Here is a 20,332-nt window from a genome sequence, read left to right as displayed (position 1 = left end):
GCCAGTCCAACAGAGCCCTTCCCTCAGAGTCACTGTCTAGTGGCCTCAACACTGATCTCTCCTGAGTAACCGGGCCGGGGAGGGGGGACAGGTGCTTCTCTATCTTCCCCAGAAGAGGGCAGTTATCTGTGGGGTTTCTTTCGTCTGTCATTTTTCTGTCCTGCTTCAGTTCAGATTGGCTGCATGCTCGTCCCACCTTAGTCTGCCCTTTCCTCCTCTGAGGTAAGGGCTCCTACCGGAAGCTGAGAGACAGATCCACGTTGGGAACATTATAATGTTCCAAACAGAAGTCTTATTTGCAAGTAGCAGGGCTGACTACTTCTTGGAGTTAAGTGCCAGGCTTTTTTTTCCCTCACAGGCTATTTTTTGTTATGTAGCTTCCCAGGAACAGACTACGTCTGCAGTACACAGAGGAAGTTACCTGGAGCTAGTGTTGTTTAAAAGAAAAATTTGTGTGTGGGGGTGGTGAAATACACTTAACATAAAATTTAGTGTCTTGAAGTGTACGGTTCGGTGGTGGTAAACGCGTTCACATTGTTGTGCAACCATCACTACCGTACATCTCCAGAACTCTTTTCATCTTATAAAACTGTAACTCTGTACCCATTAAACAGTGACTCCACACTTCCCTCTCTACCACAGACACCATTCTACTTTGTCTCTGACTTTGACTGCTCTAAGTACCTCATGTAAGTGGAACCATACAAAGCATTTGTCTTTTTGTGACTGGCTTACTTAAGTCACTTAGCATAATGTCTTCAAGGTTCAGCCATGCTGTAGCTTTTTAAGGCTGACTGATACTCCATTGTATGTATATACACCATCTTGCTTACCATTTCATCAGTTGAAGATACTTGTGTTGCTTCCCCGTTTAAGCTGTTGTGAGTAATGCTGTTTTGAACATGGGCGTACAGATATCTCTTCAAGACCCTACTTTTAGTTCTTTCACCTGATATACCCAGACCTGGAAGTATTGACCATATGGTAATACTATGTTGAATTTTTTGAGGAGCCACCATAATGTTTTTCACAGTGGCTGTTACCTTTTTATATTCCCACCAGCAGTACACAGGCTTCCAGTTTCTCCACGTCCTCACCAACACTTGATTTTGTGTTTTGGTTCCCTAGTGGGTATGAGGTGGTGTCTCGCTGTAGTTTTGATTTGCACTTCACTAAAGATGTTGAGCATCTTTTCACGTACTTTCTGGCCATCTGTGTATCTTCTTTGCTGAAATGTATATTCAAGTCCTTTACCCATTTTTGAATCAATTTGCTTGTTTTTTGTTGTTGAGTTTTAGGAGTTCACTGTATATTCTGGATATTAATCCCTTACCAGATACATAATTTCCAAATATTTTCTCCTGTTCTCTGGGTTACCTTTTTACTCTATGGATAGTGTCTTTCAACTTAGATGAAATGGGCAAATTCCTAGAAACAAAACACTTACAGTCTAAATCACAAAGAAACAGAAAACTTGAACAGACCTGTAACCATGTTTATCCTCTGTTTTGTTCATCTCTGCTCTAACCTTTATTATACCCCTGATTCTACTAGCTTTAGGGTTAGTTCTTCTTTTTTGGTTCCTTAAGTTGTAAAGTTAGATTGTTGATTTGATACCTTTCTTGTCTCTTTTTGTTTGCTTGTTTTAAAATGCACCTTATTAATAACAACTTTCTTTCCCCCAGAACAAACAACTTTTTACTGAAGTATAGTTGATTTACAATGTTGTATTAGGTTCAGGTGTGTAATAAAGTGATTCAGTAATATGTATATATAGATACATATTCCTTTTCAGATTCTTTTCCATTATTGGTTATTGCAAGTCTTGTTTCTTAATGTAAGCATTAATAGCTATAAATTTCCCCCCTTAGCACTACTTTTCACTGTGTCCCATAGGTTTTGGTATGTTGTGTTTTCATTTTCATTCATCTTTTAAGTGTTTTCTAATTTCCCTTGTGATTTCTTCTTTGATCCATTGATTGTTTAAAAGTGTGTTGTTAAAAGTTGTTTTTGTCTAGTAAATCTGCCATTTGTTATTTCCCCACGATTTTGTTAGTTTTCCTTTTGTTATTCATTTCTGAATTCATCCCATTGTGGTCAGAGAAGATGCTTTGTATACTGTATGTCTTTTGAAATCTATGGTGAGTTCGTTTATGGCCTTACATGTGGTCTATCCTGGGAAATGTCCTATGTGCACTTGAGAAGAATGTATTTTCTGTTGTTGGATAGAATGTTTTATACCTGTCTAGTAGATTCATTGGTTTATTGTGTTAAGTCCTCTATTTGTCTTCTGTCTGGTTGTTCTATCCATTTTTGTGAAGGGTATTGAAGTCTCCAGCTTTTATTGTAGAACTGTTTATTTCTTCCTTCAGTTCCATCAGTTTTTGCTTCATATATTTTAATGGTCTGTCAAATGCATGCATGTTTATAATTGTTGTATCTTCTTGCTGTATTGAACCTTCTTTATCTCCTGGAAACTTTCCTTGATTTAAAGTCTGTTTTGTCTGATATTAATATAGCTGCCTCTGCTCTCTTGATAACTATTTGCACGGAGTATCTTTTCCATCCTTTTACTTTCAATCTGTTCTTGTCTTTGGATCTTGTAGACACCATGTAGTTGATTACAGTGTTGAATCGTTTACATTCAAAGTCATGACTGATAAGGAGGGACTTACTTCTGTAAGTTCATTAACATACAGGAATTCTGCTCCCTGACAGCTGTCCATTGCTGTCACAAAACTCCATTTTTATACATTGTGTCCCCAAAACATAAACTAATAATTTTTTTAAATGCCTCTTAAATTACGTAGAAAACAAGATTAGGAGTCACAAACCAAACATTAGCTTTAAACTAATTTTTTTCTTTAAATGTATTAGTTTCTTAAATCATGTAGAAGACAAAAAGTGTGGTTATAAACCAGTGTTACAATGGCACTAGCTTTTATAATGGCCACGTGCTAACATTTTTGAGATCTTTGTGCAGACGGCTTTGCCTGTGGCCTTTCATCTCACCCACAGGATCCTGGAGCATTTCTTACACCGTAGGTTTTTAGATCATGAACTCCTTCAGCTTTTATTTATCCGAGAATGACTTAATTTCTCCCTCACTCTTTTTTTTTTTCTCCCTTCTCCCTAACTCTTGAAGGTCAGTTTTGTCAGATACAGGATTCTTGCTTGACAGTATTTTTTTTTTCTTAAGTACTTGGAGTGTATCAGTCCACTGTCTTCTGGCCTCCAAAGTTTCTTTTCTTTTTTTTTTTAAGTTTTTTTTTTTTAATTGAGGTGTAGTCAGTTTACAATGTTGTGTCAAAATCTGGTGTACAGCACAATTCTTCAGTCATACATGAATATACATATATTCATTTTCATACTTTTTCACTATAAGCTACTACAAGATAGTGAATATATTTCCCTGTTCTATACATCATAAACTTGTTTATCTATTTTATATATACCAATCAGTGTCTGCAAATCTTGAATTCCCAGTTTATCCCTTCCCACCCGCCTCCCCAAAGTTTCTAATGAGAAATGTGCTGATCATTTTATTGGGATCCCTTGTATGTGGTGATTCAATTCTCTCTCGATACTTTCAATATTTTCTCTTTGGCTCCGGCTTCTGAAAGTTTGATTGTAATGTGTTTTGGTGTGGGTCTCTGAGTTCATCTTATTGGGAGTTCATCGAGCTTCTTGGATTGTTCGTATTCATGTATTCACATTTGTATCACTTGTTTTCACATTTCAGAAGTGTTCAGCCACTATTTCTTCCACTCTTCTCTGGACCCCTTTCTTTCTCTCATCCTTCTGAGACGTCCACGCTATGTGAGGGGGGGTGTGTCTGCTTGGTGGTATCCCACAGGTCCCTTAGACTGTTCACTTTTCTTCAGTCTTTTCTTTCTGTTCCTCAGACTTGATGATTTTCATTGTTCTGTTTCAAGTTCACTGTTTCTTTTTTCTGCCTGCTAAAGTCTGCCTTTGAAGCCCTCTAGTGAAGTTTTCACTTCAGTTATTATACTTTTCAGCTCCAGAATTTCCTTTTAGGTTTCCTGTCTCTTTATTCATATTTCCATTTCGTTCACACATTATTTTCTTAACTTTCTCTACATCTTCCTGCAGTTCTTTGAGCATCTTTAAAACAATTGTTTTTGTGTAGTGTGTCTGCTGTTTGGTCTTTTTCAGGGACAGTTTCTGCTGATGTGGTTTTTTTCCCTTTGAATGGGCCATAATTTACTGTTTCTCCGTGTGCATTGTGATTTTTTTTATTGAACACTGCACATTTGAATCTACTAACGTGGTAACTCTGGAAATCGGATTCTCTCCCTTCCCTGGGGTTTGCTGCTTTTTTTACATTGTTTTTGTATGTTTTTGATGTTGCAGGCTGTCTCTGGATCACTCAGCCTGAGGGGTGATCGTCATGTGTTATTCTTAGGTCTCTTCTGAGCTTCTGCTTGGGCATACACAGTCACTTTCTAATTTTCCCCATGTGTGCAGTTTTTGCCTTTTTTTTTTTTTTTTTGATGTTTTAGTCTTTAATGTCTGACTCCTGAAGGGAAAAGTGGAAAAAAAAAAAAAAAGAAGAAGAAGAGGGCTAAAAAGGGGTCCCAGTCCTTTAAATCCCCTGGCTGGTCACTTCAGCTAGTGGGGCAGGTGCTGCAGCAGTTGGGGAGGGGCAGCAACCATGGTGGTGGCCTCTCTGCACCTGTGACCAGAAGCAGCGATCAGTCTTCAGAGCACCAACCCCTCATCTTTGGAGGACGGGGTCCTTTTTGCTCACCCTCCTTCCTGCAAGCTCTCCAGGAACACCCGGTGGGGGAAGGGCAGCTGCTGCTGTGCTGAGAGCTGAAACTGACTGAAATTAACCACCATTTACCCATCTAGGTCATCCCCTAGAAGTTACAAGCCTTAAACAGACTTGAACAGAATTCCAGAATAGTTCCAGTAGACAGCTTCTGCCGGGGTAGTTGTTGCCCAGGTTGGGAGACCATTCCTAGTGCTTCCTACTTGGCCATGTTCCCAGGATCTTGCTCTTGGGGCTAGTGCTCTTGGTTGGGCCTGGTTCTTCTGTGGGTTGGACAAGTCTTGGAGCCTTTTCTTGTCTCTGTGTCCCTTTAAATAGAATTGCTCTTCTCACCTTATAGACTGGACTCCTGAAGGTACATAGGGAAGGGCATAAAGAAACTTCTGTTGAGTTTCTCGGGGAAAAGATATGCCATGGGTCACTTCACATTTTACTCTTGGAGATGATGAGAATAGGCAATAAGGAAAGTATACCTGCCTTTAGGGGAAAAAATAATCATCACAAGAGGTTTGGGGGCAAAGCCATGGCGTTTTTGGTGAATCCTAGGTCCTTGGCTTTCAGGGGCCCCCTGCAGCTACTCTGGGCCCTCTCACTAGCCTGCCGACATTTAGTGAGTGACAGGCACTCACTGCTAGGGAGGTAGGAAGGTTCTGGGGGCAGTCTGCTTTCAGGGGACTTGTGCAAACCTCCTAGTGTTCTGTTTGTTCCAGGACTCTGTTTAAGGAGAGCAGACGAGGCCACGGGCACGTGACATCAATCCTGTGAGTGTCTCAGCGTTTTCACTTGTCAGGACTGTGGGGTTTTATCTCCTTCATGAATCTCCTCTAAACTTTTCCTGTGTTCATTCCTTTGAACAGGGCCAAGAAGAAAGTCATGGTCTCTTCCAAAATGAAGGTGAAGGTGAGTCAGCCTGCCCAGGTCATGTGCCATCTGTTCTTATCTCTCTGCAGCCATGCTCCTGGAAGCTCACTGAGCTTTCCTGGTCTGGGGCACAGATCTTCAGGATGGCACTCTTGAGGTTGTACCAAGAGGCATCCTGGCCCATAGGAGGGCCCTTGGGTTGGAAGGAGAGACCTGAGCTGGGCCACTAGGGCCCTCCAGCCTCAGTTCTAGGAAACAGCACCCATCTGGCCAGTTCCTGGGGCTGTTGTGGGACTAAGTGAGGTCTCCCTGACAGCCCTCTGAGGAGCAGTGAGCCCTTGCAGATGTGAAGGCGTTGCACTGTGAATTCTCATAATCTCTTATGGAAGAGCACCCTGCTAGCCAAGTGCAGGTTAAGCTGGAGCTGCCCTGGGCAGGATGGGAGGCTTTGTCGAGTAGACCTGGCAGACATGGGGGTGTGTGCGATGCTTGGAAACTAGAGACTGAAATGACTTCGATGTTGCAGAGATCTCTCCGTGCAGGAAAAATTGCCGTTTCACTAAATTTTTGCCTGTTCCTGAGGCTTTGTAGTGCCCTCTAGCATACCTGAACAGTCTGAGGGAATGACCACGCAGATCAGTTTTTCCTTAGTGTATGCTGAACTCCTGCAGCGTTGCTTGGGCAGCGAGAGTGATGGGGCAGGCCCCGCTTCTGAGCCCCCTGAGGGGACGAGTGCTGGGAAGACCAAGGAGGGGAAGGAAACTAAGGCAGTCCCTGTGCCACACAGCACTTTGTGCTTGCAGCTAGGAGCACTGAGCTAGTGTGAGGGCCAGTAAGGGGAGCGTCTCCTTTTTCGAGTTTTGTACTTTTTCAGAAGCAGCACGAAGAGTTTCCCCATTGGTGTACGTGTGCGTGCTTGGGTCAGCCCAGCCCCAGCCCCAGCCCTGTGCAGAAGGTGGTCCAGATCCACGCAGGCCTGGCACCTGCTCTCTTCCTACCTTGCTCTGTGATTGCACAGGAAGGCCTGCTTCTTTGTCTTGTATTCTCACGCTTGTGTTCTCACAGCAGGGCCAGTGTTGGCATCTTTGGACGTTTCTAAACAGCCTTTCTGCTTTCCTTTAGGAACCATCTACTAAGCCTGATAAAAAGGTTTCCGTCCCATCAGGCCAGATTGGCAGCCCCCTTGCTTTGCCTTCAGAACACCTGGGAGGAGGCCTGAGTACTGGAGCTGCGAACAGGGAGCTCTCGTCCCAGGCGTCTGGCAGCCTTGCTAATCCTGCTCCTATCAACCTGGAGGACTCGTTGGATGGAGACTTGATCCGTAATTCAGCCTCGTCGTTGGAGGCTGTGTCCAAGGAACTGGCTGCACTGAATAGCAGAGCCAGCGGGAGCTCTGAGTTCACACTGCCTGCACCCTCGAAAGTGCCTGCAGAGAAAGTTGCAGGTGTTTTATGTACGGAAGAAAAAAGGAACTTTCCGAAGCCCAGCCCTTCTGCCCCACCACCCTCTAGCTCCTTGCAGTCACCCCTCAATTTTCTGGCTGAACAGGCTCTGGCACTGGGGCAGTCCTCTCAGGAGAAAAAACCAGAGAGTTCTGGCTACAAAGAGCTGTCCTGTCAGGGTCCCCTTAGCAAAGGCCTGTCAGAAGTGCACCCATCCAAAGCCAAGCACCACGGTTTGCCACGGACGTCTCACGCAGCCCAGGCAGTAGCTCCCGTGCCTGGCTCCCAGGTCAAAGTCTTTCATGCAGGCACTCAGCAGAAGAGCTTCACCCCCACAACGCCATTTGTCGGTAAGCTCCAGGGCCCAAAGCCTGCCTCTCCTCAGTGTCACCGGTCCCTCCTCCAGCTTGTCAAGACAGCTACCAAAGGCCAGAGCTTCCATCCCTCCACACCGGCCTGCTCAGGAGGAACGCCAGCCTCCAGCAGCAGTTCTCACAAGACGCCAGCTTCGTCCTCCGCTGCGCTGAGCCATCCAGCAAAACAGCACCCAGCCAGCTCTTCAGGGCCGTCTTACAAAAACAGTCCCTTTGCTGGCTCTCTGTCCAAACATGGGGTTTCCTCTGGCAGCTCTTCCTCCGGAGGAACACCGGTCCAGAGCTCTACATCCGGGAACCTGCTCCCTGGTGTGCAGCCTTCCTCCACAGGGCAGCCCACCAGCCGACCTGCCCCAGGCTCTGGAGTGAAAAAAACGCCTGCTTCCCAGAAGCTGACCCTGGTGGCCCCTCCCGGTGGTCCAAATGGAGATTCTAGCGGTGGGACCCAGGGAGTGGCAAAGTTACTGACCTCCTCCCTGAAGCCCAGTGCAGTTAGCAGCGTGACATCGTCTACCTCCTTGCCAGTGAGTACCACGCAGCCCAGCTCCTAGGGGCCCTGAGGACAGGCAGGGCTGCTTGCCTTGCCCTGGTCAGAGAGTGAGGTCTGACACTGGCGGTCAGGAACAGAGCTTGGAAATCGGGAGGAGAACTGGGCTTCCTGTTTTCAAGTCTTTACTGTTCTGGTGGCAGGAATCCCAGGAGAGCCCCAAACGTCTCCTTAGGACGAGCGGAGGGAAAGGACTAGTCAGCACCGTGTTTGCAGGGAGGCTGTGGGTGTGGGTGATGTAGAAAGAGCCAGGAAGCTTTCCTTCCATAGCCTCCTACCTGTCCATCTCTCCAAGCAACTAAGTGAGATTAACACTGTGTCTCCGACCATTAGTTCTGTGGAGATGTTCCTGCCCCAGGAAGATCAGTACCTTCTAAGAGTGGTTGTTTTGATTGGGTTTGGAAAGACTCTGCAGGTCAGACACAGGTGATTTGACAGAGTCCAGTGGTTAGTGAGGCTTGCCTCACTTGCCTGTGGGTAATTAAAAGAAGTTTGGATGCAGTTGGGGAAATGAGAGATTTTTTTCCTCTATTTTTCCAACATATAAGACAACTATGTGGTTGCAAAGGACAAAGCTATAGAAAGGTATGTTCAGCAAGGGTTCATTTGTCTCTGCCCTGCTCCTGCAGCCCCTGTAACTGCATTCCTTAGTTTCCAGGTTTTTTCCCTATTTCTTTCTTAAAACAAAGATTAATACATACAAATGTATGTGTATGTTTTATGTATATTAGTGCATACATTCACATATTACCTGTATTTGTGGGTGTCTGTATATGATACTCTTCCCTTTCTTGCACAAAGGAGGCACATTCAATACCTGCTTTTCATTTTTTTTTTATTTATTTTAATTGAAGTATAGTTGATTTACAATGTTGTGTTTCTGGTGTAGAGCATAGTGATTCAGTTATATATATATATATATATATATATATATAGTCTTAATTTTTTTCATTATAGGTTATTACAAGATATTGAATATAGTTCCATCTGCTATACAGTAGGAACTTGTTGTTTATTTTATATATAGCAGTTTGTATCTGCCAATCCCAGACTCCTAATTTATCCCTCCCCACCCCCTTCTGCTTTGGTAACCACAAGTTTGTTTTCTATGTCTGTGAGTCTGTTTCTGTTTTGTAAATAAGTTCATTTCTATCATTTTTTTAGATTCCTCGTATCAGTGATACATGGTATTTGTCTTTCTCCTTCTGACTTCAGATGATAATCTCTAGGTCCATCCTTGTTGCTACAAATGGCAGTATTTCATTCTTTTTTATGAGTAGTATTCTATTGTATAAATATATACCACAACATCTTTAGCCAGTCATCTGTTCATGGACATTTAGGCTGCTTCCACATCTTGGCTATTGTAAATGGTGCTGCTTTGAACACTTGGGTGCATATATCTTTTTGAGTTAGAGTTTCTTCTGGATATTTGCCCAGGAGTAGGATTGCTGGATCATATAGTAACTCTTGTTTTTAGTTATTTAAGGAGTCACCATACTGTTTGCCATAGTGGCTGCACCAAATTACATTCCCACCAACAGTGTAGGAGGGTTCCCTTTTCTCCACACCTCCAGTGTTTATCCTTTGTGGACTTTTTAACGATGCCAATTCTGACCAATGTGAGGTGATACCTCATTGTAGTTTTGATTTGCATTTCTCTAATAATTAGCACTATTGAACATCTTTTCATGTGCCTATTAGCCATCTGTAGGTCTTCACTGGAGAAATGTCTAGATCTTCTACCCATTTTTTGATTGGATTGTTTATTTTTTGTGTTGAGTTATATGAGCTGTTTGTATGTTCTGGAAGTTAAGTCCTTATCAGTTGAATCATTTGAAAATATTTTCTCCCAGTCCGTAGGTTGTCTTTTCATTTCATTTATAGTTTCCTTTGCTGTGCAAAAGCTTATAAGTTTAATTAGGTCCCATTTGTTTATTTTTGCTTTTATTTCTGTTGCTTTGGTTTGTTTGCTAGTATTTGTATCAGAGAATGTTTTTCCCATGTTCTCTTCTAGGAGGTTTATGGTGTGCTGTCTTATGTTTAAGTCTTTAAGCTATTTTGAGTTTATTTTTGTGTACGGTGGGAGGGAGTGTTGTAATTTCATTGATGTACATACAGCCGTCCAGCTTTCCCAGCACAACTTGATGAAGAGACTGTCTTTCTTCATTGTATATTCTTGCCTCCTTTGTCGAAGATTAATTGACCATAGGTGTGTGGGTTTATTTCTGGGCTCTCCATTCTGTTCCATTGATCCATGTGTCTGTTTTTGTGCCAATACCCCACTGTTTTGATTACTATCATTCTGTAGTATTTTTTGAAGTTTGTGAGGGTTATGCCTCCGGTTTCGTTCTTTTTCTTCCGTATTGCTTTGGCAATTCTGGATCTTTGGTGATTCCATGTAAATTTCAGGATTGGGTACTGGGTATAGCTCAGTGGTAGAGTGCATGCTTAGCATGCCTGAGGTCCTGGGTCCAATCCTTAACACCTCCATTTGAAAAAAAAATTTTTTTTAGTATTATTTGTTCTAGTTCTGTGAAAAATGTCCTGGATAATTTGATAGGGATTGTATTAAATCTGTAGATTGCTGTGGGTGGTACGGCCACTCTGACAACATTGATTCTTCCTATCCAAGAGCATGGGATATTTTTCCATTTCTTTAAGTCATGTTTAATTTCCTTTATCAGTGTTTTATAGCTCTCAGCCTATAAGTCTTTCACCTCCTTGATCAGGTTTATTCCTAAGTATTTTTTTTTTGATACAATTTTTAAAAGGGATTTTTTTTTTGACTTTCCTTTTTTGATATTTCACTGTTAGTGTAAAGAAATGCAACAGATTTCTGTATGTTAATCTTGCATCCTGCTACCCTGCTGAATTTGTTTATCAGCTTTAGTAGTTTTTGTATGGAGTCTGGGGCTTTCTGTATATAGTGTCATGTCATTCTGCATGTAGTGACAGTTTTACCTCTTCCCTTCTATTTGGATCCCTTTTAGTTCTTTTTCTTGTTTGATTGCTGTGGCCAAGACTTGCAGTACTATGTTGAATAGCAGTGGTGAGAGTGGGCATCGCTGTCCTGTTGCAGATTTTAGTGGGAAGGCTTTCAACTTGACACCATTGAGTATTATGTTGGCTGTCGGTTTGTCATAAACAGCTTTTATTATGTTGAGGTATGTTCCCTCTGTGCCCACTTTGTAAGAGTTTTTTTTTTTTTAATCATGAATGGATATTGAATTTTGTCAAAAGCTTTTTCTGCGTCTATTGAGATGTCATATGGTTCTTGTCCTTCCTTTTGTGGATGTGGTGTATCGTTTTGACTGATTTGCATGTGCTGAACCATCCTTGTGTCCCTGGGATGAACCCCACTTGATTGTAGTGTATGAACTTTTTTTAATGTGTTGAATTCTGTTTGCTGATACTTTGTTGAGAAATTTTGCATCTATATTCATCAAAGAAACTGGGCTGCAGTTTTCTTTCTTTTTTTTGTCTAGATAGTGTCTTGTCTGGTTTTGAATACCTGCTTTTTAAAATGAACTCTGTGCTGGGAGCTGTTCTGTGCCAATTTACAGAGCCTGCCCTCCTCTGGGGCTGCAGTGGAGGGGATGCCTTCAGAAGGGGCAGCTGATGTACCCATGGGTGTGTTCCCTGACCCGTCCCACCCCCCGTCAGTTTGGTCTGTGAGTGAGCTGTGGGCAGGGCTGCAGTTCTGACCCCTGTGTGTGCTTCTTCCCCAGAAAGGAACGAGTGGGGCTGTGCTGCTGACCAGCTCCTCACCCTTAAATCTGCTGTCTTCGTCCTACAAGGCAGGCAGCCCAAAGCTGCCCGGGACCTTGAACTCGAACCCCCTGGGGATTATCTCCCAGCTTCCCCTCCATGTATTCTCCTTTAGCGCCGACTCCCCTGCCAAGTCAGGGGTCTCCAAGGATGCCATCGTCACAGGCCCTGCACCCGGGACGTTCCACCACGGCCTCAGCCACAGTAAGTGTGTCTCCTTCCTCCCTCACGCTGGAGGTACGCCATGTGCCCCAGTGTCTGTGTGTGACCCACGAGTCCTGTTGTCACGTGCTGGGTTCCTGTATCTGTCTGGTGTGTGACCATGGGCAGCCTTCCCGGGGACTGTACTGAGCCCCTTTGGAGTTTCCACCCAGAACTGGTCCAGTAGGTCGTCTGGGGCTCAGCGCCCAGGCTGCTCTCCTCCTCGTCCTCAGTGTGTGCGCTTTGTCCTTCTCTCCCTCCTCTGTTTTCTCTCAGGTCTCCTGGCTGGCTTGCACTCCAGCCCGCCCCGCGCAGCGCCTGTCCCACACCCCGCCGTGTCCACTCACATCCCGCAGAGCCTGCCAGGTAATTCCCAGGTGGTCGGTGCCACACGCACGATGGGCCATGCCCCTCCCCCGGCAGAGGCCTTGTCTGCTGCCAAGGATTTCGATGTCTGCACCTTGTTATCACCGTGTTGTCTTGGTTTGTCCTCTGAGGCTCTGGCTCTGTGGGTACTCAGAATGACACAGGCTCCTACAGCTTTTGACGTTTTCCAGGCCCGCCCTACCCAGTGTGATCACAGAGGATGTCGTGGTGGCCTGTGTGCAAGGCTAAGGACTTCCCACCCCTTAGCTCAGCCTTTCCTCTTCAGTTAGCAGGACTAGAAGGGTCATGGTGCTGATTGCCCGAGGGCTCGCTGGGGCACTGCAGGCCTTTCAGTTCTCACGGCTTCCCCTTCCAGGTGGTGCCAGCTAACAGCAGACTCTCTCAGCTTAGTTAAAGTGAAAGGGAAAGTCCACGTAGCAGCGACAGGTGACAGTGGCTTCAGGAGGGACCCTTACCTCTGACGTCAGCGTGTATCCACGAGAGGAGATGCTTTCAGTTCAGTCCAGACATGAACGCAGAGATGTGGGACGTGACTGGACTGAGGCAGCTTTCCCTTTCTTCCCTTGCCTCTCCTCCCCATAGAACAGTGGCTCCAGAAAGGGCCCTCTGCAAGCCCTGGGTTTACAGCTGTGAGAAGAGGGTTCAGATGCCCTGGGCCGGCACCTGTGTGGTGAGCGGTTTGCCTCACTCTGTCCTGGGAGCGAGGCTTCTTGGCTCCTAGGCCTGCTTAAGGCAGTGCTGCTGTGCGCCCTCAAGGGATCTAGGTTTAGCCCGGTGCTCTTCTTACTTCTCTCAACCTGCTCCAGAAACGAGCGGGGGCTGTACTGGTCAGGGGAGAGCCAGTCTTCGGGAAGCTGAGTCTGGGGTAGCCCTGGTGGCCTGGGACCGTGGGCAGCTGCCCAGCTGGGTGTGCCGCACCGAGAGCTTTGGCCCCGTGTCCTGAGGCTCATGTGTTTGTAGTGAACGCCAGAGGCCATCTGGGTGCAAGAATGGATCATAAATCCCCAAGGCAGAATTGTTGCTTCTTCAGAGAAAGAAACTGGGAGGCTGAGCCAGGATCAGCAATCACTCCCTTTTCCTCTGGAGAAGCGTCAGGTACAGGGGATGACTCCACAAGCTGGTGGTCACAGCTCTCGCCATTCAGGCAGGAGCTGTGGCTTTTGAAAGAGATTGCCCCGCTTCTGTTTCCTTTTGGGGACACTCTTTCAAACAGAAGATTATCAAAGAGCCATTTGGAAACATGACCACTGGTCTGTGGCATCTTTACCAGAAAAGGGAAAAGCATTTTCATGTAGCATTTCCTTCCTGGTTTTCCTGTGAGTATTAAAAAGCCGTCAGAGAAGCATCCGTGCTGAAATGGGCTATTTGAACGTCTCTCCCTGCGACGTTCCTCACGTTGCAGGAGTACCTGGATGTAAAGAAAAGCTGTCTGCTCCACCCAGCTGTGACTGGTGTCTGCTTCGCCTTCTTTCCTGTGTGGACTAAGAATGCCTGTGCTTCTGAGCTAGTGCTTAGAGGACCTGAGGGTCTTCTGTTGGCGTGGGCGCTCAGCGTGCTCCTCAGGCGTCCCCACCGAGTCTGCCCGCCACGGGTCAGTGGCCGTAGCTGAGAACGCGGCCCGGTGCGCAGCAGAGCTGTGGCCCTGTGACCGGGGTACCCCGCCAGTGGTCACCCCTGCGGTGGCCGCACACACAGGTACGCAGGAGCAGCGAGCTCAGGTAGCCGGGCGGCATTGGAGCCTTAGAACACTCAGTGTTCAGGGGCTCCTGCTATTTAAGAAGTCATCTCCTTGAGGTTTGGTTACTGCTGCCTCCGGGGAGTCACAGCTCCTGAAAGACTTGTGTTCGGTTTTTGTCTACTCTTTTCCAGATGCTTCTCAGCTTCATGGGAAAGGGCCCAGTGTACCCCGGAAGTTGTGACTTTCGGAGGAGAGGCTAGAAGCTGAACAAGGAGGTCTCGGAAGCTGGATAATGACTATGCTCCTTCTGCCGTTGGTTGTCTCCCGGAGAGGGCGTGAGCGCTGAGTGCAGCGTCTCTGGGCACACGTGATGTGCCTTCAGTGTGGGGAGCAGCCCCGTGCTTCTCTGGAGGCCCTGAGCGGCCTGGTGCTCCGGGCCTCGTGGCTCTGCTGCGGACAATCGTTGTGGGGGCAGCGCTAGCCTGGGGGCACGCTAGGTCGTGTTCGGAGCTCTAGTGCCAGGCAGGGCGGGGGTGCACCTGTGCTTCAGATCGGCCCGACCCCTCGCATTCGGTCAGAGTACCTCATGGTGCCCTACTGGTCAGGGGCTCCTTCTGGCTGCCGTGGGGTCCCTGGATGGTCGTGGTGCCCCTCCACCCTCAGGCTGTGTGCCCAACAGGACCAAGCTGGCCAACGCCGCAGCTGGGAGACTTTCCTTGTTCTCTGAAGAGCACTCCGAACACCCGACCCCTGCACTGTGGGGGCCAGTCTCTCCACTGAACGTGACCGTGAAGCTCTTTTAGAGAAAAGGCCTTTGTAGATTCAACAACTGTGGTAGGGTTTTTAGAAGACACTTATTTTTGGCTCAGTTTTCATCCTTACCATTAAATGCATTGGATAGAATGGGACTATTCTTCGCACGTCATGTTGTTCCTAGGAAGACATAATTCCAGTGCCTTTATGGTGGAGCAGAATCAGACACACATCCATTCAGCTCTGAGTGGATCTCAGATGAAGACCTTTTTTAAAGATATGGCTGTACTTAAGACATAGCCAGTTTTATTTAATTGGGTTTTTTATGGTTGCACATCATAATCTGTGCCATCCTGACTTGAAGGTCATCTGGGCCCCAAATCCCAGGTCCCAGTTCAGCCAGGGCCCCATTGGTTTCTCCACAGTTCATGCAGGCAGACTGCAGAGCCTCAAGGCCCTTCTTCATCTCTTCGAGGGCTGAGGATGCGAGGGGTTCCAAGTCACAGGTAGACATTCCAGTTTATTTAGAAACCATTCTCAGGCGGAGCTGCAGGAACAGGCCTCTGTGAAGCGTCTGCTGTGTAGAAACAGGCCTTGAGGTCCTGGCTTTCCAGGCAGCAGGGCTGTGCATTGACTTAAGGGTGACGTGCTGATGAGCTTGAGAGGACGTCAGAGACAGACTAGGACAGTGACCCAGAGCTCAAGTCGTCACACTGTTCTCACTCAGCCAGTGGCTGCTTCACTAGGATTTTTAGGGCACTTGCTTGTCCTGTGAAGTCTGAACTGACTGCTGCAGCTGAGTGATTTCAAGTATGTTGAGAGTAAACAGCCTCGTCAGAATGTACGCCTGTGTGGAGACACAGGCAGCTCTTTTGGTTCCTGACTCCCAGGGTACAGCGCTCAGTAACTCACGATTGACCTAGGGGTTGCCCAGTTTCCAGGGGAGCAAGACCTCTGCCAGCTAGTCGGCCAGGCCTCTGCTCTAACTTCTTTTTTACATAAGAACCAACACGTGTTCACATTGGGCTAAGTGGATTCCTTATCCCTTTATTACATATATTTTTTGCAACTTGGGTTTCCAGTTTGTTTACAGAATAGTCTTAGGTAGTAGCAAAAGAGCCAAAGAAGAGATTTGTATCGCTGAGCTCAGAGCCGTGCAGAGGCCGTCCGTGCAGGCTGAGCCGTGGGAGCCCCCGCGCCCTCCCCTGCCGTGCCCCTCCTCCCGGGTGCCACTGAGCGTGCCGCTGGAGCAGGACACCCTCCTCCTTAGGAATCTAGTGATGCCTCTTGCCTCAGGGAAACGTTTCTTTGATGGGGAGTTTATGAGGTTTCTTTTCCTTGTTGATGCTTTATTTGTGGTAATGAAAGAGTGAATGACTTAAAAAGCCATGGCAAGGCAGGTCCGCGGGCGGAGCGGGCTCGCGGCCACGGCGCTGCAGGGCTTTCCTTGCCGGGGCATTTCTTGGATGTGAGAGGGCTGTGGCTTTTGTGCAGCGACTATGTTGGTGTTGGGGGCGGTGTGGAAATTGTTAATCTTGTATAAAGCAACTCAATAAATTGTTTCAAGATTTCCAAAACATCGTCTCTCATTCATTCCTTTTTACCATATTTGCAGGCAGTTCTTCCTCCCTTAGGAGCTGGTATGTGGGGTGCATCCATTTTGGCTGAAAGCCAGGAGGGGTTTGGGGAATAAGCCTCACATGCAAAAGAGGCAGAAACACAACATGAAATTAGAATCAAGCCACCAGGTGTTTATTTTCGCCCTATAAATAGTTCCCTATTGCTTGCCATTTTCTTACATAATACATGAGATATAGAGAGCCCAAAATTCATTTGATGAAAAATCAAGTGTGGAGTCTACCAAACGCCAGTGAGATAGTAAGCAGGACTTAGGCACCGAAGCTAAGACTAACAACAACACTGCCCACTAGGAGAGTAATTTCAGAACCACGGACAGACTTCTGATGGCGCGTTTTCTTGGGACAGTCTGGCTTGATGGTTAGGCTTCACCCGAGCACCAGGTCCACACGCTGTAGAGCCAAGATCTGTCTCACCTGGAGGCCTCGGATGGAAAAGTCAGCGCAGCTAGCATCCCAGAGGGGCATGCACGCAGGTTGGCAGCCCTGGGGGCCAGCACTGCTGAAGGGAAAGTTGTGGAGGGGAGGCCTGTCTGCCCTCAAGTTTCCCCCGCTGGGCGCGAAGGCCAGTGCTGCATGGGGCGGGCCTGTCTGCCCCTGTTGTCTTGTGCTTTTGCAGTTTTCAGTCGCTTCCAGGTGTCACAGAGTCTGCTGATGGGAGTGTGTGGGAAAAGGGAGAAAAGAGAGGGGCACCACGGGTTTGAATCATCAGAGGAGGATGCAGGTCACTCACTGGGTCAGATGATGGTTTGGCCCGTGTGAGCTGTGCTCTGAGCAGCTTGACAGCTGGGGGGGGGGGGAATGTGCTGGGCTCTGCATGGGGCCAGGGAGAGGAGACACCAAGGAGGTTGCTGGGCAGGAGAGAGCCGGCGTCTGCTTCCAGGAAGCTGAGGGCAGGGCCGTGCCTACTTCTGTCCAGACACCAGGACGGCCAGCTCCTGGATGGACATGTCCTTGTTGACGTAGCGGTCGTACTGGGCAGGGCTCAGCCTTCCATTCTGCAGGGCCTCTTCGATGGAGAACTTCTTGCCAGACTTCCTGTCGTGGATCACAGAGGACTCCCCGGTGGGACCCTTGACCGAGATTTCCTCCCAGTCGCACTCCTGGCTCCTGAGTTTCACAAACATGTTCCAGTCGATGAGGCCAGCCCGGTGGGCCTCCCCCGGGGACAGCTCGCGGCCCGAGTCGGGGTCGATGACCACAATGGAGCGCCGCAGGTGGTTCTCCCTCTGCTCCCGCTTGACGGCCACGGAGCCCAGGCGCCTCTGCAGCTCGTCGATCTCCAGGTCTTTGTCTCTGGAGAGCCTCCTGAGGTCGTCCAGCTCCCGCTCCAGGGACCACAGCCTGGAGTCGAGCTGCGCCCCGGGGTCCACCGCCGACCCCGTCACACTCCACAGGTCCCGAGTCTCCACCGCCGCCATCTCGATTTCCGACTGCAGCCTGTGGGTCTCCAGCTGCAGGCTCTGCCGCTCCAGCTGCAGTTTGTGGTTTTCTTCCCTGAGGAAGTCCAGTTCCTTGGACGACTTGGAGTTGGAGAACTCCAGCTCCGACAGCTTCGCCTCCAGCCGGCTCACCTCCGCGTCCAGCTCCCGCTTGCTCCGGCTCTCCTCCTCCAGGCTGCTCCTGAGCTTCTGGATCTCCTGCTCGGTGTCCCCTCTCTCCACCTGGACGCTCTCGGAGAAGACCACCTTCTCCTTGACCTCCATCTTCTCCAGCTGCTCCAGCTTCCTCCTCAGGGTCTCCAGCTCGCTCTCCAGGACCTGCCGCCGGTGCCGCTCCTCCTCCAGCTGCAGGGACAGCAGGGCGTGCTCCCGGGCCTGCTGGGGGTCCTGCTGCAGCACCACCTTCTGCTTGAGGGTCACCTTCTCCCGGGCCTCCCCGCCCTCCTCCTCCAGCTGGGCCAGCCGCTGCTTCAGGCGCTGCACCTCCAGCTCGGCCTCCCTGCGCGCCTGCCGCTCGCGCTCCAGCTCCTGCAGCTGCTGCTCCAGCTCGGCGCGCCGGCGCTGTAGCCGCCGCAGCTCCCCGCGGAGGCTGTCAATCTGCCGCAGCTCGGCATCGATGCTCTCGGTGAAGGCGCTCACGTCAGCCCGCAGGCCTGGCTCCTCCTCGTACCTGACAACCTCCTGTTGGACCACCTTCTCCTTCACCTGGGAAAGCTCCTCCTCCTTCTGTTTGATTTTCTCCTCTTGGGACGCCCTCTCCCTCTTCAGGTCCACTTGCTTCTTCTGTTCCTCTGACAGCCGGGCCCTCAAAGACTCCACCTCCTCTTTGGTTTGGGGGTCTTCCTGGAACTGCACGATCTCCTGGACCACCTCCTTGGTCTGCACCTGCGGTTTGGTGTCTTTCAGGGACTGGATCTCTTGCTTCAGCTGGTAGATCTCCAGGTCGCACCTCTCGATGAGCCTGGTCTTGTCGACAATCTCCTCCCTGAGTCTCTGAAGCTCTTTCTCCATCTCGGGGTCAGTCTTGTACTTGATGACTTCCTTGGTCACCTCCTTGACTTCCACCTGGGGGCCCCGCCTCCGGAGCGCCTCCAGCTCGCTCTGGTAGCTCTTCAGCTGCTCCTCGGCCCTCCGGTACTTGCGTTCCTGCTCGACCAGCTCCAGGCGGAGGTTGGCCACCTCGCTCTCCACCTTGGGGTCTGGCCGGATGATCTCCCGCACTTTCTCCTGCACGACCACTTTGGCGTTTTCCTCCTCCAATGCCCAGATCTTTCGGAGCAGCTCCGTCTTCTCCCTCTGGTTGGCGCGAATCTTGGCGGCCTCATCCTCGTACTGGCGTTGGAGGTCGCCCACCTCCCTCTCAGTTGCCACGTCCTTTTCCACCTTGAGCACCTCCTTGACGGTGATCTTGCCCTCGGCCATGGCCCGCTCCTTCTCCAGCCTCTTCAGCTTGTCCTGGAGGAAGCTCAGCTCCTCCTCCTGCTTCTCCCTGAGCTGGTTCTCCCGCTGCTGGGCCTCCTGCAGCTGCTGGTACTCCGCCTCCAGCTGGGGGTCGTTCTGCAGCTTCACCACCTCCTTCTCCGTGACCTTCTCCTGCGCCCGGTTCTTCTCCTCGGCCACGGCCGCGATGCGCTGCTGCAGGAGGAGGGCCTCAGCCTCCCGGGTGCCCTTCTGCCGCCGCAGCTCCTCCAGCTCCTCCCTCAGCCTCAGGACCTCGTCGGCCTGGGCTCGGTCCGGCGCAATGCGCAGAACCTCCTTGACCACGTATTCCTGCCCGCCGTCCCTGGCCTCCTGCTCCAGGCCGCGCAGCCGCAGCTGCAGTGCCTCCAGCTCCTCCTGCAGCAGCCGGTTCTTGTGCTGCTCCTCCGCCAGGGTCCGCTGCGTCTGCTGGAAGCTCTCCTCCAGAGCGGGGTCTGGCACCCTCTTGAGCACCTCCTTCCTCACCACCGCTTCCTGGGGGCTCTGGTTCTGCAGAGCCCGGATCTCCTCCCGGGCGCTCTCGACCTCGTTCTCCAGCTGCTGTCTCCGCTCGGTCTCCTCGTCCAGCTCCTTCTGAATCTTCCACGTCTCCTCCGCTCCCGAGCCCTGCTTGCTCCCGGGCAGGGCCTCGCGGCTCACACCTGCCTCCGGCTGCTGGGAAGGGGAAGACAGTGCATGGTTAGCTGGACTCGCGCGGCCTGCTCCCACCTGGCCACCTGCGGACAGGTTGGAATGGTTGTCCTGAGACCCTCAAGGGGCTCCCTCAGTGCCAGGTTCACTGGAGTCTGAGGCTCCAGTGAACAACTCGTTTAACTGCATTTGGGGAAATATTTTAAAACCACAGAAGAGTGTGAAACAAAGGCCGTCTGTCACCCCTGGTCCTGTTCCTACAGGACACCTGTCATCTGTGAGACACATATTTTTACAGGCAATACATTTATTTTTTCTGCACTAACAGTGGTCCC

The 20,332-nt window shown here is 49.2% G+C and overlaps 2 protein-coding genes across 12 annotated transcripts in view; one reads left to right on the top strand and one right to left on the bottom strand.

Annotated features, from left to right (window-relative positions):
- The window catches only part of UBN1 (ubinuclein 1), a 37,300-nt gene extending 20,914 nt beyond the window's left edge, over positions 1–16,386 (top strand). Inside the window, exons 13-18 of one of the 6 annotated variants that reach the window (XR_012500373.1) lie at positions 5,506–5,556; positions 5,653–5,695; positions 6,779–7,996; positions 11,751–11,994; positions 12,268–14,073; positions 14,248–16,386. Coding sequence is in view for 5 of the 6 variants with exons in the window: in XM_010949772.3 (XP_010948074.1) it covers positions 5,506–5,556; positions 5,653–5,695; positions 6,779–7,996; positions 11,751–11,994; positions 12,268–12,647 (1,936 nt within the window). In the remaining variant the exon portion in view is untranslated. Of the gene's footprint in view, positions 1–5,505; positions 5,557–5,652; positions 5,696–6,778; positions 7,997–11,750; positions 11,995–12,267 lie in introns of all 6 variants that reach the window. The other 5 variants (XM_045512693.2, XM_010949775.3, XM_045512694.2 and 2 more) reach the window with 5 other exon arrangements.
- A 153-nt stretch (positions 16,387–16,539) lies between these two features.
- Positions 16,540–20,332, bottom strand: part of PPL (periplakin) — an 88,098-nt gene continuing 84,305 nt past the window's right edge. For all 6 annotated transcript variants that reach the window (XM_074346345.1, XM_074346346.1, XM_074346348.1 and 3 more), the window contains one exon: positions 16,540–20,021. In XM_074346345.1, the coding sequence (XP_074202446.1) occupies positions 17,352–20,021 (2,670 nt within the window). In that variant the 3' untranslated portion in view covers positions 16,540–17,351. The remainder of the gene's footprint in view (positions 20,022–20,332) is intronic.

The sequence above is a fragment of the Camelus bactrianus genome, chromosome 18 (genome assembly GCF_048773025.1).
Source record: "Camelus bactrianus isolate YW-2024 breed Bactrian camel chromosome 18, ASM4877302v1, whole genome shotgun sequence".
Classification (NCBI taxonomy): Eukaryota; Metazoa; Chordata; class Mammalia; order Artiodactyla; family Camelidae; genus Camelus; species Camelus bactrianus.
The sequence above is the reverse complement of the archived record's forward strand: the minus strand, read 5'-3'. Positions and strand labels throughout refer to the sequence as shown.